General features: G+C 42.8%; 1 protein-coding gene and 1 pseudogene across 1 annotated transcript; one reads left to right on the top strand and one right to left on the bottom strand.

Moving 5' to 3' along the window:
• Nucleotides 1-881: 881 nt before the first annotated feature.
• On the top strand, nt 882-1,464 carry LOC149356874 (uncharacterized; annotated as a pseudogene).
• Nucleotides 1,465-2,942: 1,478 nt separating this feature from the next.
• Nucleotides 2,943-15,140, bottom strand: LOC149356873 (uncharacterized). The gene is made up of 9 exons (XM_089576452.1): nt 15,081-15,140; nt 11,845-12,034; nt 11,200-11,274; nt 9,931-9,998; nt 5,986-6,149; nt 5,743-5,890; nt 4,986-5,120; nt 4,286-4,438; nt 2,943-3,365 (listed from the first exon to the last, which is right to left on the bottom strand). Exons 2-9 carry the CDS (start codon nt 12,014-12,016, stop codon nt 3,075-3,077), a joined length of 1,206 nt encoding a protein of 401 aa, XP_089432578.1. The 5' UTR covers nt 12,017-12,034; nt 15,081-15,140; the 3' UTR covers nt 2,943-3,074.
• Between the last annotated feature and the right edge of the window lie 1,424 nt (nt 15,141-16,564).

Genomic DNA, 16,564 nt, shown 5'->3' with positions numbered 1-16,564 from the left:
TATTGTTTGGTAAAATGGAACTTGACGTGCTTCCTCCGAGGGTACAAAGACTCAGGCTTAAGACAATGCCTTACCAGTTTCAGATCATGCACGTGCCCGGAAAACTGTTGGCTACAACGGATGCATTGTCTCGCATCCCTCCCAAAGTGCATCCAGTAGACACAGTGGAACTTTTTGCTACAGAAGTCGTGGCTTCTGCTCCAGATGTGCTTCCTCTGAACATTCAGGATATCAGGTATGCCCAAAGTTGTGATGGAGAATGCACCACGCTCATCTCTTTCTGCCAGCACGGCTGGCCAAAGAAGTCGAAGATACCTCTTCACGTCTCAAAGTATGAATCAGTGAAGGATGGTCTTCTCCTCAAAGGCACTCGCCTCTTGATCCCTGCAGCAATGGGGCCAGCAGTCTTGACGCTTCTGCATGAAGGACATCAGGGCATCGGCCGCACCAAGGCCCTCGCTCGTGAATCTGTGTGGTGGCCTGGCATAACAGCGGAGATAATCTCCCTCGTGACCAGCTGTGAAAGGTGCGCCCTTACTCGAGTGAATTCAGCGGACCCACTCCTTCCTACAAATCTCCCTGGTCGTCCCTGGGAAGTTCTGGGCATGGACCTCTTTCACCACAATTATCAAACCTTCTTGATGGTAGTGGACTACTACTCCCGGTTCCAAGAGGTGGTGACACTGAAAAGTACAACAGCTCCGGTGGTCATTGAGGCGCTCAAAAGCCTGTTCGCCCGTCATGGGATACCGCAACAGGTTAAGTCAGACAACTGTCCGCCATTTTCTTCACGTGAATTTACCGTATTCGCCGCATATTACGGTTTCCACCACATCACCAGTAGCCCCCATTACCCACAGTCTAACGGAGAGGCAGAGCTAATGATCCGGACTGTGAAAGGTACCTTCCGCAAGGCGAAAGCTCCTCACTTGGCCCTTCTCAGCTATAGGGATACACCAGGTGTGAGTGGCTTCAGCCCGGCTCAGCTCCTAATGGGAAGGCAACTGAGAACTCGAGTCCCAAAGCCGGAGGAAAAGCTTCGTCCACACTGGCCCGAAAGGGAGGAGGTAGCCCTCAGAGATGATTCTTACAAGAAAAGGACTACAAAGGACTTCAACCAACATCATCGCGTCAGGGATCTGCCATCACTTCAGCCTGGTGAGCAGGTCTGGGTTCGACCTGACCAGGTGCGTGCTACAGTTTTGAGCAAGGCACAGTGTCCATCCAAGGTCCTTCGTCGTCGAAACGCAGCGAGGAACGATTCTGCAGCGGAATCGTCGACACCTTGTTCCCTTTGTGCTGGGGGCAGCAGATCCAGCACTTCTCCAGCCTCACCCCCTAACTCAAGAGGCAGCAGCACCTGATCCGCCGCCTGTTACAGCGGGACCTTCACGTCCTGGTGATGGTGTTGTGTTTACCCGTAGCGGCCGCCGTGTAGTACCACCGGACCGCTTGAACTTGTGACTGAGAGCGCATTTTTCTGAAAAGCAAGATACGAACCAATGTTGAGTCAGTATTGCTTTCAACTTTTTTTTTTGCCACAAAAAGTATAATATTACATGTACTTGATAAAACACCAATTGAATGTATGCACTCATATGGTCGTGATTGTTCTGTCTTCGTCCGTTTTGCGCTGTTTACAATGGATAACATAAACCAACTTGCCCAACTTTCCGTTCTTCTAATTCAAAACGAAGATGGCTTCGTTTACAAGAGTGACGAGGAGCCAGTACTGAGCAGTAGTTACAGGAATCGTGACTATACTTTGTTTGCACGTTTCATTTTTGTTACGATGCGTAAGACATGAATAAACAGAGATCACCAGGTGGTATCTGCTTTCGACCACTAAATAATTTATAATTTTTTCTCTCTCCTGTTTCAGTGTCGGTTTCAACAGTGCTGTGAGGTCAAAGCTGAGTATAGGTAACGTGGGGCACAAAAAAAAGGCAATATAATACCTGCTTCTGCATTCGTTATCTTCGCTGCCGTTGAGCAGGCAGGGTTTTAGAGTTGTGGAGGATTAAAACTAAAAAACAGTTATTACATGCTGTTTCTTCAAGCCTGACGCTACAGGCACCGTTTGATGTAAAAAGAGAAACCGAAATATCATGCGAGATAAATTTAATTATAAATTACTCAGCGGCCGTGGGCGATTATAGACTCTTAGTCTGGTTCCACCTAAGGATCCACTTAGTAGCTGGAACTTTTTTGCAAAAATGTTCCACCTATATAGCCGGAACTATGCTCCAGATACTCCAAAATATGTGGAACAAATTTCTGAGGTTTTAGCCGGAACAGTGCTGCGCCTATATATCTGAAACAACGTTCCAGGAATTTAGCAGGAACGCTGCATCGTATAGATAACAGGAACCTCGTTCCAGGTATCTTGTGAACCGCATATTTCACTCTACAGTTCCTTGCATGCAATGCACTGCTTGTACAAACCATAGTAAAATAATTTTGTCTATATATGAGGAAAATTACTCCACAATAGTATTGTACATGCAGTGGACTGCACACAAGGGACTATAAGGTGAAATATGAAGTTCACAAATCACCCGACATGAATGAAATCATTCTGTAGCACTTCTGAGCAGACATACTATATGCATATTCCTGCGCCCTTAAAGCACACGTCTTGCATCAAATTCACCGTACACAATCATGATTTCTGTTGGTTGGACACCTAATCCATCAGCCAATTTATAAAGAGAGTCTGATGCACCCAAAAGTTTAAAGCTTGAAGTTGTGGGTTGAGAGATATTAAAACCATTCTTCCATCACCATGCAACCTAAAGACAAAGACAAATGCGCAACAATACACAGATATCATGCTTGCACTTCAGCAATGTTGTTCATGGTTGATGAACACAAGCATCCAATACATCAAAGCTTTATTTCACTGCCACAAAAAATACAATATTTAATTACTGGAAGGAAATTGAGGCTATTTTCAAATATGATAGCTGTCCCTTAAGATGCTATATTTGTTGTGTTAAGCTTTACCTTAGAGCTTATCTGAAACGTTCAATCCTTTAATATCAAAACCATAAACTACACAGAAATGGCTGTGACTAAATAAGTCGGAGGACTTTAAGCAGGCTCTTCAGTTTGAAGGACATCAGCCCTTTATCAAATTTTTCATTTTGCAGCAGTAGTGTCTGAACTAGTCCCAAAGTTTGGCCAAAAGCATGGGGATAAGAAAGGTCCAAAATGAAGTAGACAGCCAGGCACAAAATAAGGGCACTCTCCATGGATGACCCCGGAGCCATGGCAACGGTGTTCTTCGTGGTGACGATCATTATCAGTCCGTCATCAGTAATGATACAGGGGCCCGGTACAGGCCTGTCAGTGTTGCACCGCCCCTTTAATGCAAAAACAGTCCAGGCTATACACAACAATTCTTTCATTGCCTTGATATGATGATTTGCATGATGCATTATTTCAAATGTAAAACAAAAAATGTTGATTTAAATTACTCAACGAGGATGTGAAAGACACTAGTACATATGAATCGCCATGTAATATTAGCCTACGGCCTCTAAATAATTTACAATTGAATTTTTTCTGTCCAGCTGTTTCGGTTTCAAAAGCTGAACAATGGCTGTAACGTCAAAAAGTGCTTTGGTGTCACGTGAGGCATGGAAAAACGTCCATATAGTCGCTGCTTCTTTGTTTTAATTTACTGCACTGCTGAAGCCAGCCTTCTTCAAGAGCCAGAATGACAACGAAGGTGGAAGCAGTGATCATATTGCAGTTTTTTCATGTCTCACATGGCCTGCAAGTGCACACTGACGTCACAGCCCTCATTCGGCTGTTGAAACCGAAACAGCACGAGAAAGAAATGCGATTGTAAATTATTTAGCGGTCGTAGGAGAACACCAGGTGGTAATTCATGCATAATAATGCCTCACAGATAACCACAAGCAAGAAAACACATTAAGTGTCTATAGTATTTTAAACTAAATTTTAACTAAGCATGAAAAACATTAATCACTGCCTATAATGATTTGCATTCTTTTGAATGTACACCAGTAAACACTCATTTCAAGGGCTATTATTTATAGCAGTGGAAGAACTGAATGCTAGCCTCCATGCATTTTTGTTAAGAAAAATTTACCATTTATATTAAACAATAAAATAAACATGCACAACAGGTTACTGCGCATTTTCAGCTAAGTATTAAAGAAATATCTATTGTCCTGCCCAGGGACCCCAAATATTTTATGCATTTTCATTGTTGCTTAAATCTACCAGCAGTAATTACAAAAGGATGCTGTCCTACCTGAGTGATCAGACAGAATTCTGAATTTTTTGGTCGAAGATACCCATCCAGCTCCACAAAATCTCCCCTGTGAAGTGACTGCTGGACATCTCTTAACATTTTTTCCATATCTTTCATCGTTGCGTTAAAACGAATTTCTGCTTCAAGTGCAAGCTGCAAAAAAAAACACCAACTTAAGCACTTATTTTAAAGAAATTATTATTCGACCTGCGTAAGAACACTGCCCATAATTTGCAAAGATATCGAGAATATTTACAATTTCATGAGTCTATAGGGACGTAACAGAGCAAGACACCAAATGCAGAGATGCTAGGGCAAACTAAAAAATGCAAAATCGATGCTCTGCCTTCTTTATATTTACGTAAGCTAAGGCCACTAAAACGATCCAGATACTTCCGATCATTACCTGCACAGATGACACTTCTGTAAAGCACTGCATATATGCTGATTCATTTATGTGCTCCAGGGTAAGTTACATTGAAACCACGTCCTTGTTTTCCAATGCAACTTGCATTAGCTCTTTAGAGATGAAGGAATCTGCCACTAGTGACATGCGCTGAGAAAAGTGATCACTACCAGCAACACAACAGTTTATCCTTACTCATAGGGAATGTGCTGAAGTGTTTTGCAGGTTGCATTGTGCTATTAATCTTGTTCAAAATTCTTGACAAGAACCAAAAGTTAAATAGCATACTCTTACCACGTCTGCATTCAATAAGTAGGCAGGCAGCTGTTGTGGAGGCTCAGCTTTACGAGCTGCAAATGTTGCATACAGAAGGGCCTTCATTCTTGTCAGGTTCAAGTGTCCAGGATCAATCGCAGCATCTTGTAGTGCCTAAGTGTGAACAAAAACATTTACAAAATTCATTCCAATTTAGCATTGTTAGCAAAATCACACGGCAGCCGAAAACTGTGTGCAATGAAATCCCATGATAGTTTCAAGGGCATTGCATATCGCTACAATGACTTCTATGTGACTGCAAGGTCATGCAATACCAGCATAACATCTAAAACCCTGCATTTTCAGCATCAGGTATGCTACTGAGGTAGAAACAATTTATTACAAGCAAATAAAGGCTATTACCTTCAATTCAAGCAGGGAATCATTTACAGAAACAGCTGGCTGAGAAACATCAGCATTGGTAGAAGTAGATGCAGCAGCTGCTTTCTTTGCACGTAGTTTTCTTGTCTTTCTTGTTGAGCTCACAGAGCTCATTAATTTGCCCTGTAGGAACAATGTAATATGAAAAAGCTGGGTGCATAAATTTAGTGCTTACATTTCGTACAATCCTTTAAACACGAGTTTGGCAAGTGAACATCCAAAGCTTACATTATATTTACAGCAGATTTCAAAATTCTACTTTGTCAATCATATAGTAATATATATTGCAATTGCATGCAGTTACCCTTGCAATATCAAGAGCACTTCAAATAACAAGCATTCCTGAATAGCTTACCCAGCCGTGCTGAAAACTTGATCTTTTCTTGCTCGATGGAACTGCTTCCCACTGCATGCCGGGATACGCTGCAGCGAGAGCCTCTCCCAAGGCAGCGTACTGCCATCGCCTTAACGCGCAGTTTGAGCTTTCAATGCAGTGGTTCTCACTGAAAATGATATATTATTTAAATAGGACAAATTGCCAGTACAGCAACAAAGCACGAAGTATTATGATCCAAAGCAGGAACTGACATTCACTTACTCCAAGAACGTGATCAATTCATTTCTCAATTGCATTTTCATTTGATGACGTGCTGTTTTCGACAGCTCCTGTCCGGAAATTAAAGGGCTGAGGTACAACGAAAACTTTGGCAGACATTGACTGTTCCACTGATTCCCAGATTTGGGCACTGTTTTTGTTGTAATCTGAAAAAATAATTATATAAATCACATTATCATAATAGCAAACTTTATGCCACGCGAAATACAGAAGTGCACAAAAATCAGTACGGAAATGTTGAAGCTTCAGCTAGAGCCCATCCAGCGAATTCATTCGCATGTTGTCCCTTTCTTTGACACAACCTGCCGCGCTCTTCATTGGCACTAGCCCAACTCACAAGAAGAAATTCGAGTGATTATAAGTCTCATCATTACTTTCCTCCATGCGGGTACAGTTAGACTCATGAAATCTAACCACACTCGAAGAATGAATGAAAGCCAGGGCCATTCTCTCAACCCTTCTCTGCCCCCATCTGACAATACAGTCCATATTCTAACATACTATATGGCAGCCTGCTGCTGCTTACTGAACAGGTTTCTCACACCCTGTACCCTGGCCTACTTTCACCACTCCTGTCCACCTTCACATGCGAATTAGCACTCACTTGGATCCCCAGTCGCTCGAAGATACCCAGTGATGAGCCCGTTTAAGCATTGCCTTGAGAACTATCTAACCGAGTCTCGGGTGATTACGCTGACAGGCCGACTCCAGTTTCTCCAGTTTCGTGACACTTGTGTATTACTTCACTGTCTACCCGTTACATTTTCCCCCCGAGACACGAAGCAGTGACCTGCAGGCAGCTCCAGACAAAATCCTTTCTCACCGTGCCCTCTTCATTCACGACCCCAGACCACCCACGCGCCCGTTCTGCTAAACCACTCCCAACCTAACCGACATTGTTTGATAACATCCAGACAACCCACTCCTTTTCCCTCCTGTCCAACCCATCTCACACCTAGATTGACCAGCTCATCCAAATCGCAGCCTCCATCCAGCTGTGGATGATAAACTGGGCTGAGGCGACTGTTGGGCTTGGGGCCTTTGACTATGAGCTCCATTTTGCTGTGGTGCTCCTGCTTACTTCTACACTTTCAGCTAAAATTGTGTGCAGTATAATGAAAAAGGAAAGATATAATACATTCATACCTACCAATTTTCTGAAAAATTTGTACTCGTGCACACTTAAGAGGTGAAATTTTATTCGTAAAATGGAGTCTACATAACAAGAATGAGAACACAGCCACTGCTACCATTGCAGTTTAAGTTCCTTTGGATATGACTCCACTAGAACACCTTCAAATGTTCACTGAACCACACCCTCGGTAACCTTGCTGTTCATACAGCGAAATTCAAAATAATTGAAGGTTTTAGCAGTAAAAATCAGTAGCCTCCTAACACAGCAGTCATTCTATGCAAGCACTGCTATGCACACTCAGGGAAGCTGTGCATAATACCTTGACAAGCAGCGGAGGCCTGCCTCATGCTGGTAGACGTGCATAGGGCATGGTAAAAGAAAGGCATCCTTGGTGACAATTGTCTCATGGGGTGTTTCTCTCAAAACATAGCAGTTCAGCTCAGGATCATGATGCACATTGATCATTAAGTAGCACAGAAAGAAAACATGGCCTGAACTGCGAACAATAGTAGCAATCTTAAAGAACTGTGAAATACCAGACGCAGTAAGACACATCATAACGTCATTTGGGGCTAATGTGACATTGTCACATAGAACAGATTGCAATGACAAACCAAGTGTGCCAACTTCTGATGCTGGCAAACCAGCAGGGACAAAAGCAGCAGTGAACATGTAGGGCACACCGTTTTTGTTTTCATTTAGATCCCCCAAAAACCAAGCTTGGCATGACCATTCCCATGCCACATAAAATGGGAGAGGTTCACCTGAAAAAATTCACTAACTGTATACGGAACATTCTTAAAATTGAAAAACTTTTTTGATTTTGGAAGTGCATTTTTTCCTTCGTACCTCATGGTCCAATGGTGGTGACCTGGACCATGCTGCTTAATCTGTTCAACCATGTGAAGCAGCATACGCATCTTTGTTATGAAGGCACTTTCACCATAGCATCTTAAGTACAGTCGCTGGTGCTGAATAATCAATGACTCAAGGTCTCCTAGTGCCTCAACTGTCAGTACTGGAGAGAGAATCATCTGAGCAATTTGGCAGAGCATGACCAGACACTGAGATGTTGGTCCTAGAAGCTTCACTGATAACATGGAGTCTAATATTAGTGGTAGGTGCAAAATCAAAACAAATGCTGCACTTGCAGATGACACTAAGGTCAAACTTGCATCAAACAATCGTGGGTAGTCACTGGTACTAACTGAGGATGAAAAACTGAAACTGGTCAGAGACTCATTCAGTTGCTTCCAACTAAAATTTCGCAGGTTATGGACTTGGGAACGCAAAAACAAAGAAATTTCTTTTGGTATTATGCCTTCCAGCAAAATGTGCATTGGATCGAACAGCAAATCTTCTGGTAATGAAAATCCAGCAATTAGACTAAGCACCGATGGTCCATTAATACCACAAGGTGCTGATATTTCTTTCCGCTCTGCTACATTTTCTGCTTGCAATAGCTGCCGCACTTGTGCTGCAATATCGCTGTCTGTTCTTAATGAACACTCTCTGTGCACGAAGACTTTTGGAAAATCCGAAGTGCGACAAGTGCACCGACGACAAGCGTATCGAACGTTCGGAGCAAATGACTCTTTGAAGCCAGCAATATTGTGGCATGCAAGATTGTCACCCACAAATGCCAGAAGGCACCCATACACTTCGATCTCTTCGTCCTTTACCTGAAGCAAAATTCCAGTTGACGAAAGCTCATTTATTGTACCTACAAACTCTCCAAGCAATTCTACTTTACTTTCCCGTGCTTTTAAGTCATTTGAATGTTCGACAGCTAGGAAAAAAATTGAGTTAACTCGCGATCTTTCAAATGGTGGGAAATTGGCAATGGTAATGTAGTACACAGTCAGTTTTCCGCACTTGCGCCTTTTCATCCCCAATGGATTTGCAAGCTCCATGTCATCACTATAGAGGAGCACAGCAAGTGAATTTTTGTGCTTGCTCAGAACAGCATGTTCCTTGAATCTCAAGCCATCACAGAAGTCTCTGAAGTATGTGTCATCAGAAGATAAAAAAGGCTACTGTAGATAGCTGCGAACTTCAGGGTGCCTGAAAAGGTTTTCCAAGAGCTGCTTCATTGGAACATAATAGGCCTTGCAGCCATTTTTAAGACGCTTTTCACAAGGTTTGACTTAAATGCCAATGTGCTGGTAGAAAGCTTTCCTAGATTTGTCACTGCTGAGATCTCCAATGTTTAAATGCACGCACCTGGCATGAAACATCTCTTGCACTCCTTGAACAACAGCATCAATAGCAGCCTTTGCACACCTATTCTGACCTTCTAATAACCTACACAAATCAGATAACTTTGCTTGTTCAGTTAGTGGAAGTTGCTCAGTGATACACATTGCCTCTTGATCACTGCACAGTGGACTGCATATTTCACTGTCCATGTTATATGACCCAGATGTGTGGGCATCGAGGTCACAAACGGTGAATACATTTTCATGAAATTCCTTGCAATGGTCCTTGTAATGTTTAAAAGCACGAAATGTCACTTTACAACGAGCACATGTGTAACGCTTAACACCAGGATGAATGTCTCTCACATGCGCACTCAACTGGCTAATATGGGCAGTAACAAAATTGCACAAGCTGCAGAGGTGTACTACCTCTTTTGCACCTCCACTTCCTGATGGGGTGGACAAATGATGAGCAGTAGACATCTCATGCTGGGATGTCTCAAGATGTGCTGTGGTAGATGCACTTTGGGATTCATTTAGGTGTACTGCAGGAGGAGCTGGGAGTTACGTCTGGCTGTGGTCAGAACCCAGTACATCACCCATTGGCGTGGATGTCATTTCTTGCAAGGTTGCCTCTGCTTGAAGTGAACGTTCCCAATTTTCTGCAAGCAATGCGTGAAAAGAAATATTTAAACCTAGCTGTTCTTGGGAAAATAACTTTTTATTTTCAACTAATATTGTTTTTGAATTACTTTATTTAAATCCTAGCTATGCAACCTGACTAATAAATCCAAAAATTTATCCAATGAAACATGACCTCATTCTATACATTGTAAAGTTCAATTTTTAATCGCAATTAACTAATAAACAAGGTAATGAATTAAGACCTGCAATTAGTCCAATGCAATTTTGCTCTACATAACCTGCCCAACGATGTGACTTGATGCTGTAGCATAACATTGAATTTTTATTTACAATTTTTTAATTATGGTAGTTAAGGCCTAAAATTAGTCCAGTGCAATTATACTTGACACAAGCTATGCAACAGTACATGACTTGATGTGCCATTATGTACAATTTCTAATCACAATCAACTAAATGGCTGTAATTATTTAGATGTAATCATAAGCAGTCAGTTTCTCACGTTTTCATAAACGGACATTAAATCAGGTCATGCACCATTTCACCATACAACACTTAAAAGTCAGACATCACTAGACAGGTTAATCACGTTGCACCTAGGTTGAGCTTGAAGGTCACGTTTATGGAATGAGGCATTTTCTTGGTTTGTACCTGGAGTAGTAGGCCTATCGCTCTAAAAAAATGGCTGGCAAACTTCCCAAGTAATTGTGGTTAATGGGATAACTTATGTAAATTCCAAGGAAGATAAGTGCACAACATTCTAAGGTTATCAGCACAATTCTAGTGGCAACACTTAACACTAGCAGACACTCTAACAAAGCAAGTTTGCAGAAACCTATGCACTGTAAGACTCCAATATTTCATAAAGACTACATGAGCTCTCTACACCACATTTATCTAGATTGCTTAAGCAGCATGCTTTTGAGTACAAAATTAAAATTGGTAACCACTTCTACCATCACTGCACTTTCCATATAATGACCATGCTCATGAAATTATAAAAAGAGGAAAATGCAGGTTTTTTCTGTATACGATATCGCTGCTGCAGCAATGCATACAAGCCGCAAACTCATAGTAATGACAGGATGATGTGCCTTTTATCTCACAACAGTCAGTGAATTCAAAACATGCAGGTTGCATGTTAAGAGTATTTTACAACTGCTTTCTTTAAGACCAGCTGTTACACAGAACAGGCAAATGAAATGTTTAGTCAAATATTACCTGGGATGCCTGCTTCTCTGGATGAGACTTGTCTGTCTCTGGTTTCAATTTCTGTGCTCCTTGAATGGCCGAATGCTGGAGTAATGAAAGGTATTTGAAGTTGTTTATATTGTAGAACACAATAAAGGACATGAGGAATGTCAAATGTAGCTTTTCTATAACAGGTAGTATGAATTGGTGCTTTAAGCGAGTTGTTTTTTAGTGTTAGGGTCAATCTGTTATTGCATGGTTTAATTTTTAAAAAATCGTTGAAAATAAGAAAATGCCTCGTTGCATGCCTTACCTTAAAAAAATTCTATATTTATCAACCAGCTTTGTATACAAATGTAACTATATATTTTACGAGACTATTCACGAATATAAATTACAATATTTTTCTCCTACAGTCATGCAAGCACTTGGCACCATTAGCCTGCTTTCATTTCTTACACACTTAACTCTAGCATGCTATGCAAAAAAGAATAGGTTTTACGCACGGTGCCCTATTGTTCAATGTCCCTATAAGCGCAAAGGATGAATTTAAGGGAGGGCTAATCTGTTGTACCTTACTGCTAGTACTCATAGCTTGTCCATAAGCAATGAGCAATGCTCTAAAAAATGAATGAAAAGATGGAGCAATTAGTCCATACTGAATGTAATACTCACTGGTGAGAGTGCCATGTGAGACAGGTGAGTGGCCACACAAAATGCACCAGCCAATCGGAAGCCTCTCATGGCTCAGAAGCTCCACAAGTCTCCTAAAGCCACTACACTCACATTCCGAGCAGCGGCCTCTCAGCACGCCAGTGATGTCTTCAGCTATTGTGGAGCAGGACATGACGTGTATTCGTAGTTCCTGCACACAGAGTATTATCCTTCAACACGACATTACTGCAATACCATAGGAAGCTTTCACCTTCATAACACGTGGGCAGTCTTAAAGGGCAACTGAGTAGGGTCTGGACATTTTTAAAAAACAAGCCCACTGCATAGATGAGGCATCGAAAATAACCTCTGCAAAATACTGCAGCCATGAGTGCCCCGAAAAGCTGTAAAAATTGAAATCAAAGCCCGCTCGTTCTTTCCTTCCACAAGCAAACGTCCTCGTCCTCTACTCTGGCTCCCGAGCCTTTGGTTTGACGTCATACAGAAAATTTTCGCTAAAGGCATTCCATTGGTGCATCGTTCTGACTGACGGGCGAAGGGTGGGCGTAGCCGGGGCGTCGCGTCGTCGCGCACGCTTTCCGCAGCGCCTTCCGTTTTGGCAGTTGCCTAGAAGCCCGCATGAAGGAAAAAAAAAACTGAGGAGGGAGTGTCCGGCGACAGTTTTGAACCCTACTCATAAACAGTAAAAAATAGTAAAACAGAGAACAGAGAGTCGGTTCACGCCCCCCCCCCCCCCCACCCCCCGCCGTGATCACGCCACGAGGGAGCCCTCTGCATGCGCGCTCCTTCAGTTTTTTTTCCTCCATACAAGCCCCCACAAGGTTTTAATTACTAGTGCCAGTAATGTGTGCTTCAGCGTGTTGTGTGCCCCCCCCCCCTACAAATAGACCGGGTAGCAAAAACCAATGAAAGAATTCTTTTCAAGGCGCGGCCATGACGTAGACATGTGACGCACTCCGCCAGACACCGGAGGAGGAATGGCGATTTTCCCTTGCGAAGCGTACTCGACGAGGCGCCGGAGAGAAAAATCTCAAGGAGGGAATGAAAGGAGAGGAGCATGGCGAAGTAGCTTGGCGAAGAGTCTTTTAAAATAATATATGCGGCCGCGCCTTCCAGGTACGACGCCTCGCTATCAGAGAGGTAGAAAATATTTTCGACCAGAGGGTAGTCAGTTGCCCTTTAAGTGTCCTGAAATATTTTAGCCTGAGAACAGAGTTTTATAAGGTAGAAAAACCACAAGAATGAGAGAGATGCCACTACTAACGACAGAAGTCGTAAGTAAAGGGTATTTATCAGAATTATGACAAGTACTGTTCCCGGAGGCTAGGCGTTTCATACTTCTCTTTAAAACAGTGATCATGAAGCCTTTGGTGCACACGCGATGATTTTGAATAAAGCGGCAGGAAAATTTGAAATTCAATCTTAATGGCAATAAATTCATCTTTTGCTGTCAAACAAACATCAACATGGTAGTCTTAAGAAGGTAAAAATCGAATTTCACTGCAAAGGAATATTGGACGTAATTGTCCTCTTTTTCTGTTTACATATTCCAGCGTGCATTTATTTATCGAAGAACCCACAGCATCAAGAATTTACAGTGGGAGAGGCTACAATAAAGAATACATAAACTGCACAGCGTTAGCAACTGCTATTTTTTAAGTTACTATATTTGGAGAGTAAACAGAGGCATAACTTAGGAGGGTAGCTGTGTAGGCCAGTTGGTGAGACATGAAGGCGCTAGACACCGCAGCGGACACGGGAGGCAACTACACCTAGGAAGAGTAAAAAGTATGAAATGTAAAAAGTCCATTATGATTGCCGGACGAATTTTTTTTTACCCTTAAACAGGCAAGCAGAGTAAAAAGGAAAAAAAATATTTTTCACTAAACCTTGCACCTAGCCACTAATAACCTAGGAAATCGAAACCGAGACGAAATCAATGAGGGGTTATTTGTGCACAAAACTGCTCAAGAGACAACATTTAAACAAACATTGTGAGGGGTACTCTCTGTTAAACAGATTATAGAGGGAAAGCACAGGCTCTTGCAGCAATTGCCCGGAACAAATTTTTTAAATGACCGTAGCCAAATTTAGAAATCATTGCGTCGGGCTAAGTGAGTTATGGTTGGGTACTGATTTTGATGCAAATTGGCCAGGTCAAATTTTTAGAGTGGCCTGAACCAAATTTTGGAAATGGCCATAGCCAAATTTGGAGGTCACTACCGTGTTGGGCTTCCTCACTAAAGTATGACCTCTGGAGAATTAGTCCTATTTACATTCACAAAGAAGGAGGCAACTGAGGCTCATTGCACTAATGCGCTGCACGATGACAATGCTAGGCGTCTCGGGACAACCAATACACCAAATTGATATAAACTTTATCACATTTTCCTCATCGCCCTGACAACTGGTTCAACATGCCATTGCACGCAAAAAAATCACATTTACGTTGCGTCTATATAACAGGTCTACGATTCCTAGCGCATTCGCTACAACAGGAACGAACACTAAACCAGATACCATACAACCAAACTTGCGGCACAGGATCATTTCGCTCGCCTTTTCGTAGCTACTAACTTTTTAACGAAGCAAATATAAACAATGCTATTAGCTAGTAGACATACTTCAGAACAAGAACGATGCCTCAGTGCTTGTCGACCGGCACCTTCTAGGCTTGGTACATGCACAGATCGAGGTTAACGTAATTCGAAATCCAGTACTGAAATCCCCCCAGCACAGGCACTTGCAATTCACAACCACAGGAAACTATAGCGCATAGTCCAGTTCGTTCAAAAACTTGTCGCGGATCCCAAATTCACAAGGTCCATGACGAGAGCGCGTAAACCGGACCACACACGTAAAAAAGCGCGCGGAACGCAACGGCCGCGAACGGCGCCGGCCTTGGAATTAGAAGTTCCTGCTTCTTTAAACATAACCGTCGTACAACTGAACAGCATTCCTAAATGTACGGCAGTAATAGCTGACAATAGCTGACAAAGAATTTCTTGGAATATCTTTAGCAACCGAGAGGAGGATCCTGGCAGAACAGCGAGGGCTATCCGCAAAACTGACAACGCCATTGCCCGCGTGCGTAGCGAACATGTGCGCACTTAAATCTTCCAACCCTCAGTTCGTGCTCCAGCCCACAGGCGCGGCATAATGACTAACCTTGCAGGAGCATCAAACACACATGCGCCACTAATTAACCATACAGTAAATAAGAAAAAACCACCTACCTTTAGCAATTTCCAGCAATCCAAAGGAGACGGCGTCCACTCTTGACGGAAGGTACTCAAATATCGCGGCGTAGTGGGGAATACAAAACGAACCCAAAAATTAACGGAGCTCGCCGCCAGTGGCGCGCGAGATAGATATTGTATCAACGCTGCGGGCGCCTCCGTTGACGAAGCGGTGGCGCTGTGGTCGTGTTAATGGTTCCGAGCAGAAAAACTCTGCTCTCACAAGGGAGGAACTTTTCTTTACTAAGGGGCTATGTTTTTCCGGGGCCGTCGGCGCGGGTCATGGCGGGTGTCGTTGCATGCACATAAGCGTTAGTTGCGTCATCCTACCGAGCTCCGTACGGGCTGTGTGTGCGGGCGGTGTTGACGACTTTTTGATGGCGCGGAAGTAATTTCTGCCGTCTGGGCTCAGTAACATGCACTAAAACTGCGTAGCATAGAGCTGTTTTAGCATTTTTCGGGCACCTAAATGCGCACGCCGCTACCATGGTTCAGTCCCGCTGTCTTGGGAAGAGCGTCAGTGGCTCTTTAAGATTTCTGCTGCTTCGAGCGTAATGCTCATGCATTGTAATCTTCCGATCCCTGCTGCGCTTTGGGTGTGGGTATCGTGGTAAACGTTTGAAATCAAAAGAAAGCTACGGTCACATTGACGGATGTGTAAAGCAACGGATTTGTACAATATTCAAGCTTTCTGCTGCAATGATATGGAACTCTTTCACTTTAGAGTCGAAACACGAAATTGATGTTTTAACCTCCTATATATAATGTTACGAGAATTTGCAAGGTGCCCTGCTTATTGCGTATAGGGGGCCTTTTATGTGCTGTGGCCGTGGACGTAGAAAAGACGTTGATTAGCTAGAGCACAATATGACGCTGAAAGACGGGAAGAGGTCCTCATCGTAATGAAACATTCACGTGAACAAAGCAACTAAACATTTTTGGAAGCATCTTGTACAGTCAATAACTGCTATCCTGGTCATGTTCAGAAGTGAAATAGTCTTGAAATTTAACAGAGCAGATTAGAAACCAAGTAAGATTCGTGGCGTGACCGGACATGCAAGTACGTTACGCATTTAGAGACCTTTTTCCAGATATCTGATGCAGCTCTGCGACCACAGTACTGTGAATGTTTTTTTAATATGGTCCAGAAGATTTTCCACATCGTAATTATACAATGCAGGTGCATTAAAGCACTAATGTTATCTCACTGAGCTGCCGCAAAAGCAAGCAACGCAGATGATGCGCTTCTTGTTGAATGATTTCGCGCAGTAGTCGTCCTCAATACATTCAGCGAAAGCACGGGGCAAAAGTAATAATAAAAAATAGGCAAAAAAAATTGATGCTTGAAGAGAAACTAGCTGTGGTTTAAACTTTGGTTAACCATGGTGAGAAGCGAAAGCTTCCTTTGCATGGCTACGTTCACAAATGCAACGCACACTGCCGAACGGATTGTCGGTAAAGCGTCGATGAAATGCACGTGT

This window comes from Amblyomma mixtum, chromosome 3 (assembly GCF_055824585.1).
Source record: "Amblyomma mixtum isolate Tamu chromosome 3, ASM5582458v1, whole genome shotgun sequence".
Lineage (NCBI taxonomy): Eukaryota > Metazoa > Arthropoda > Arachnida > Ixodida > Ixodidae > Amblyomma > Amblyomma mixtum.
Note: the sequence above shows the minus strand (reverse complement) of the source record. Positions and strands in the feature narration are given on the sequence as shown.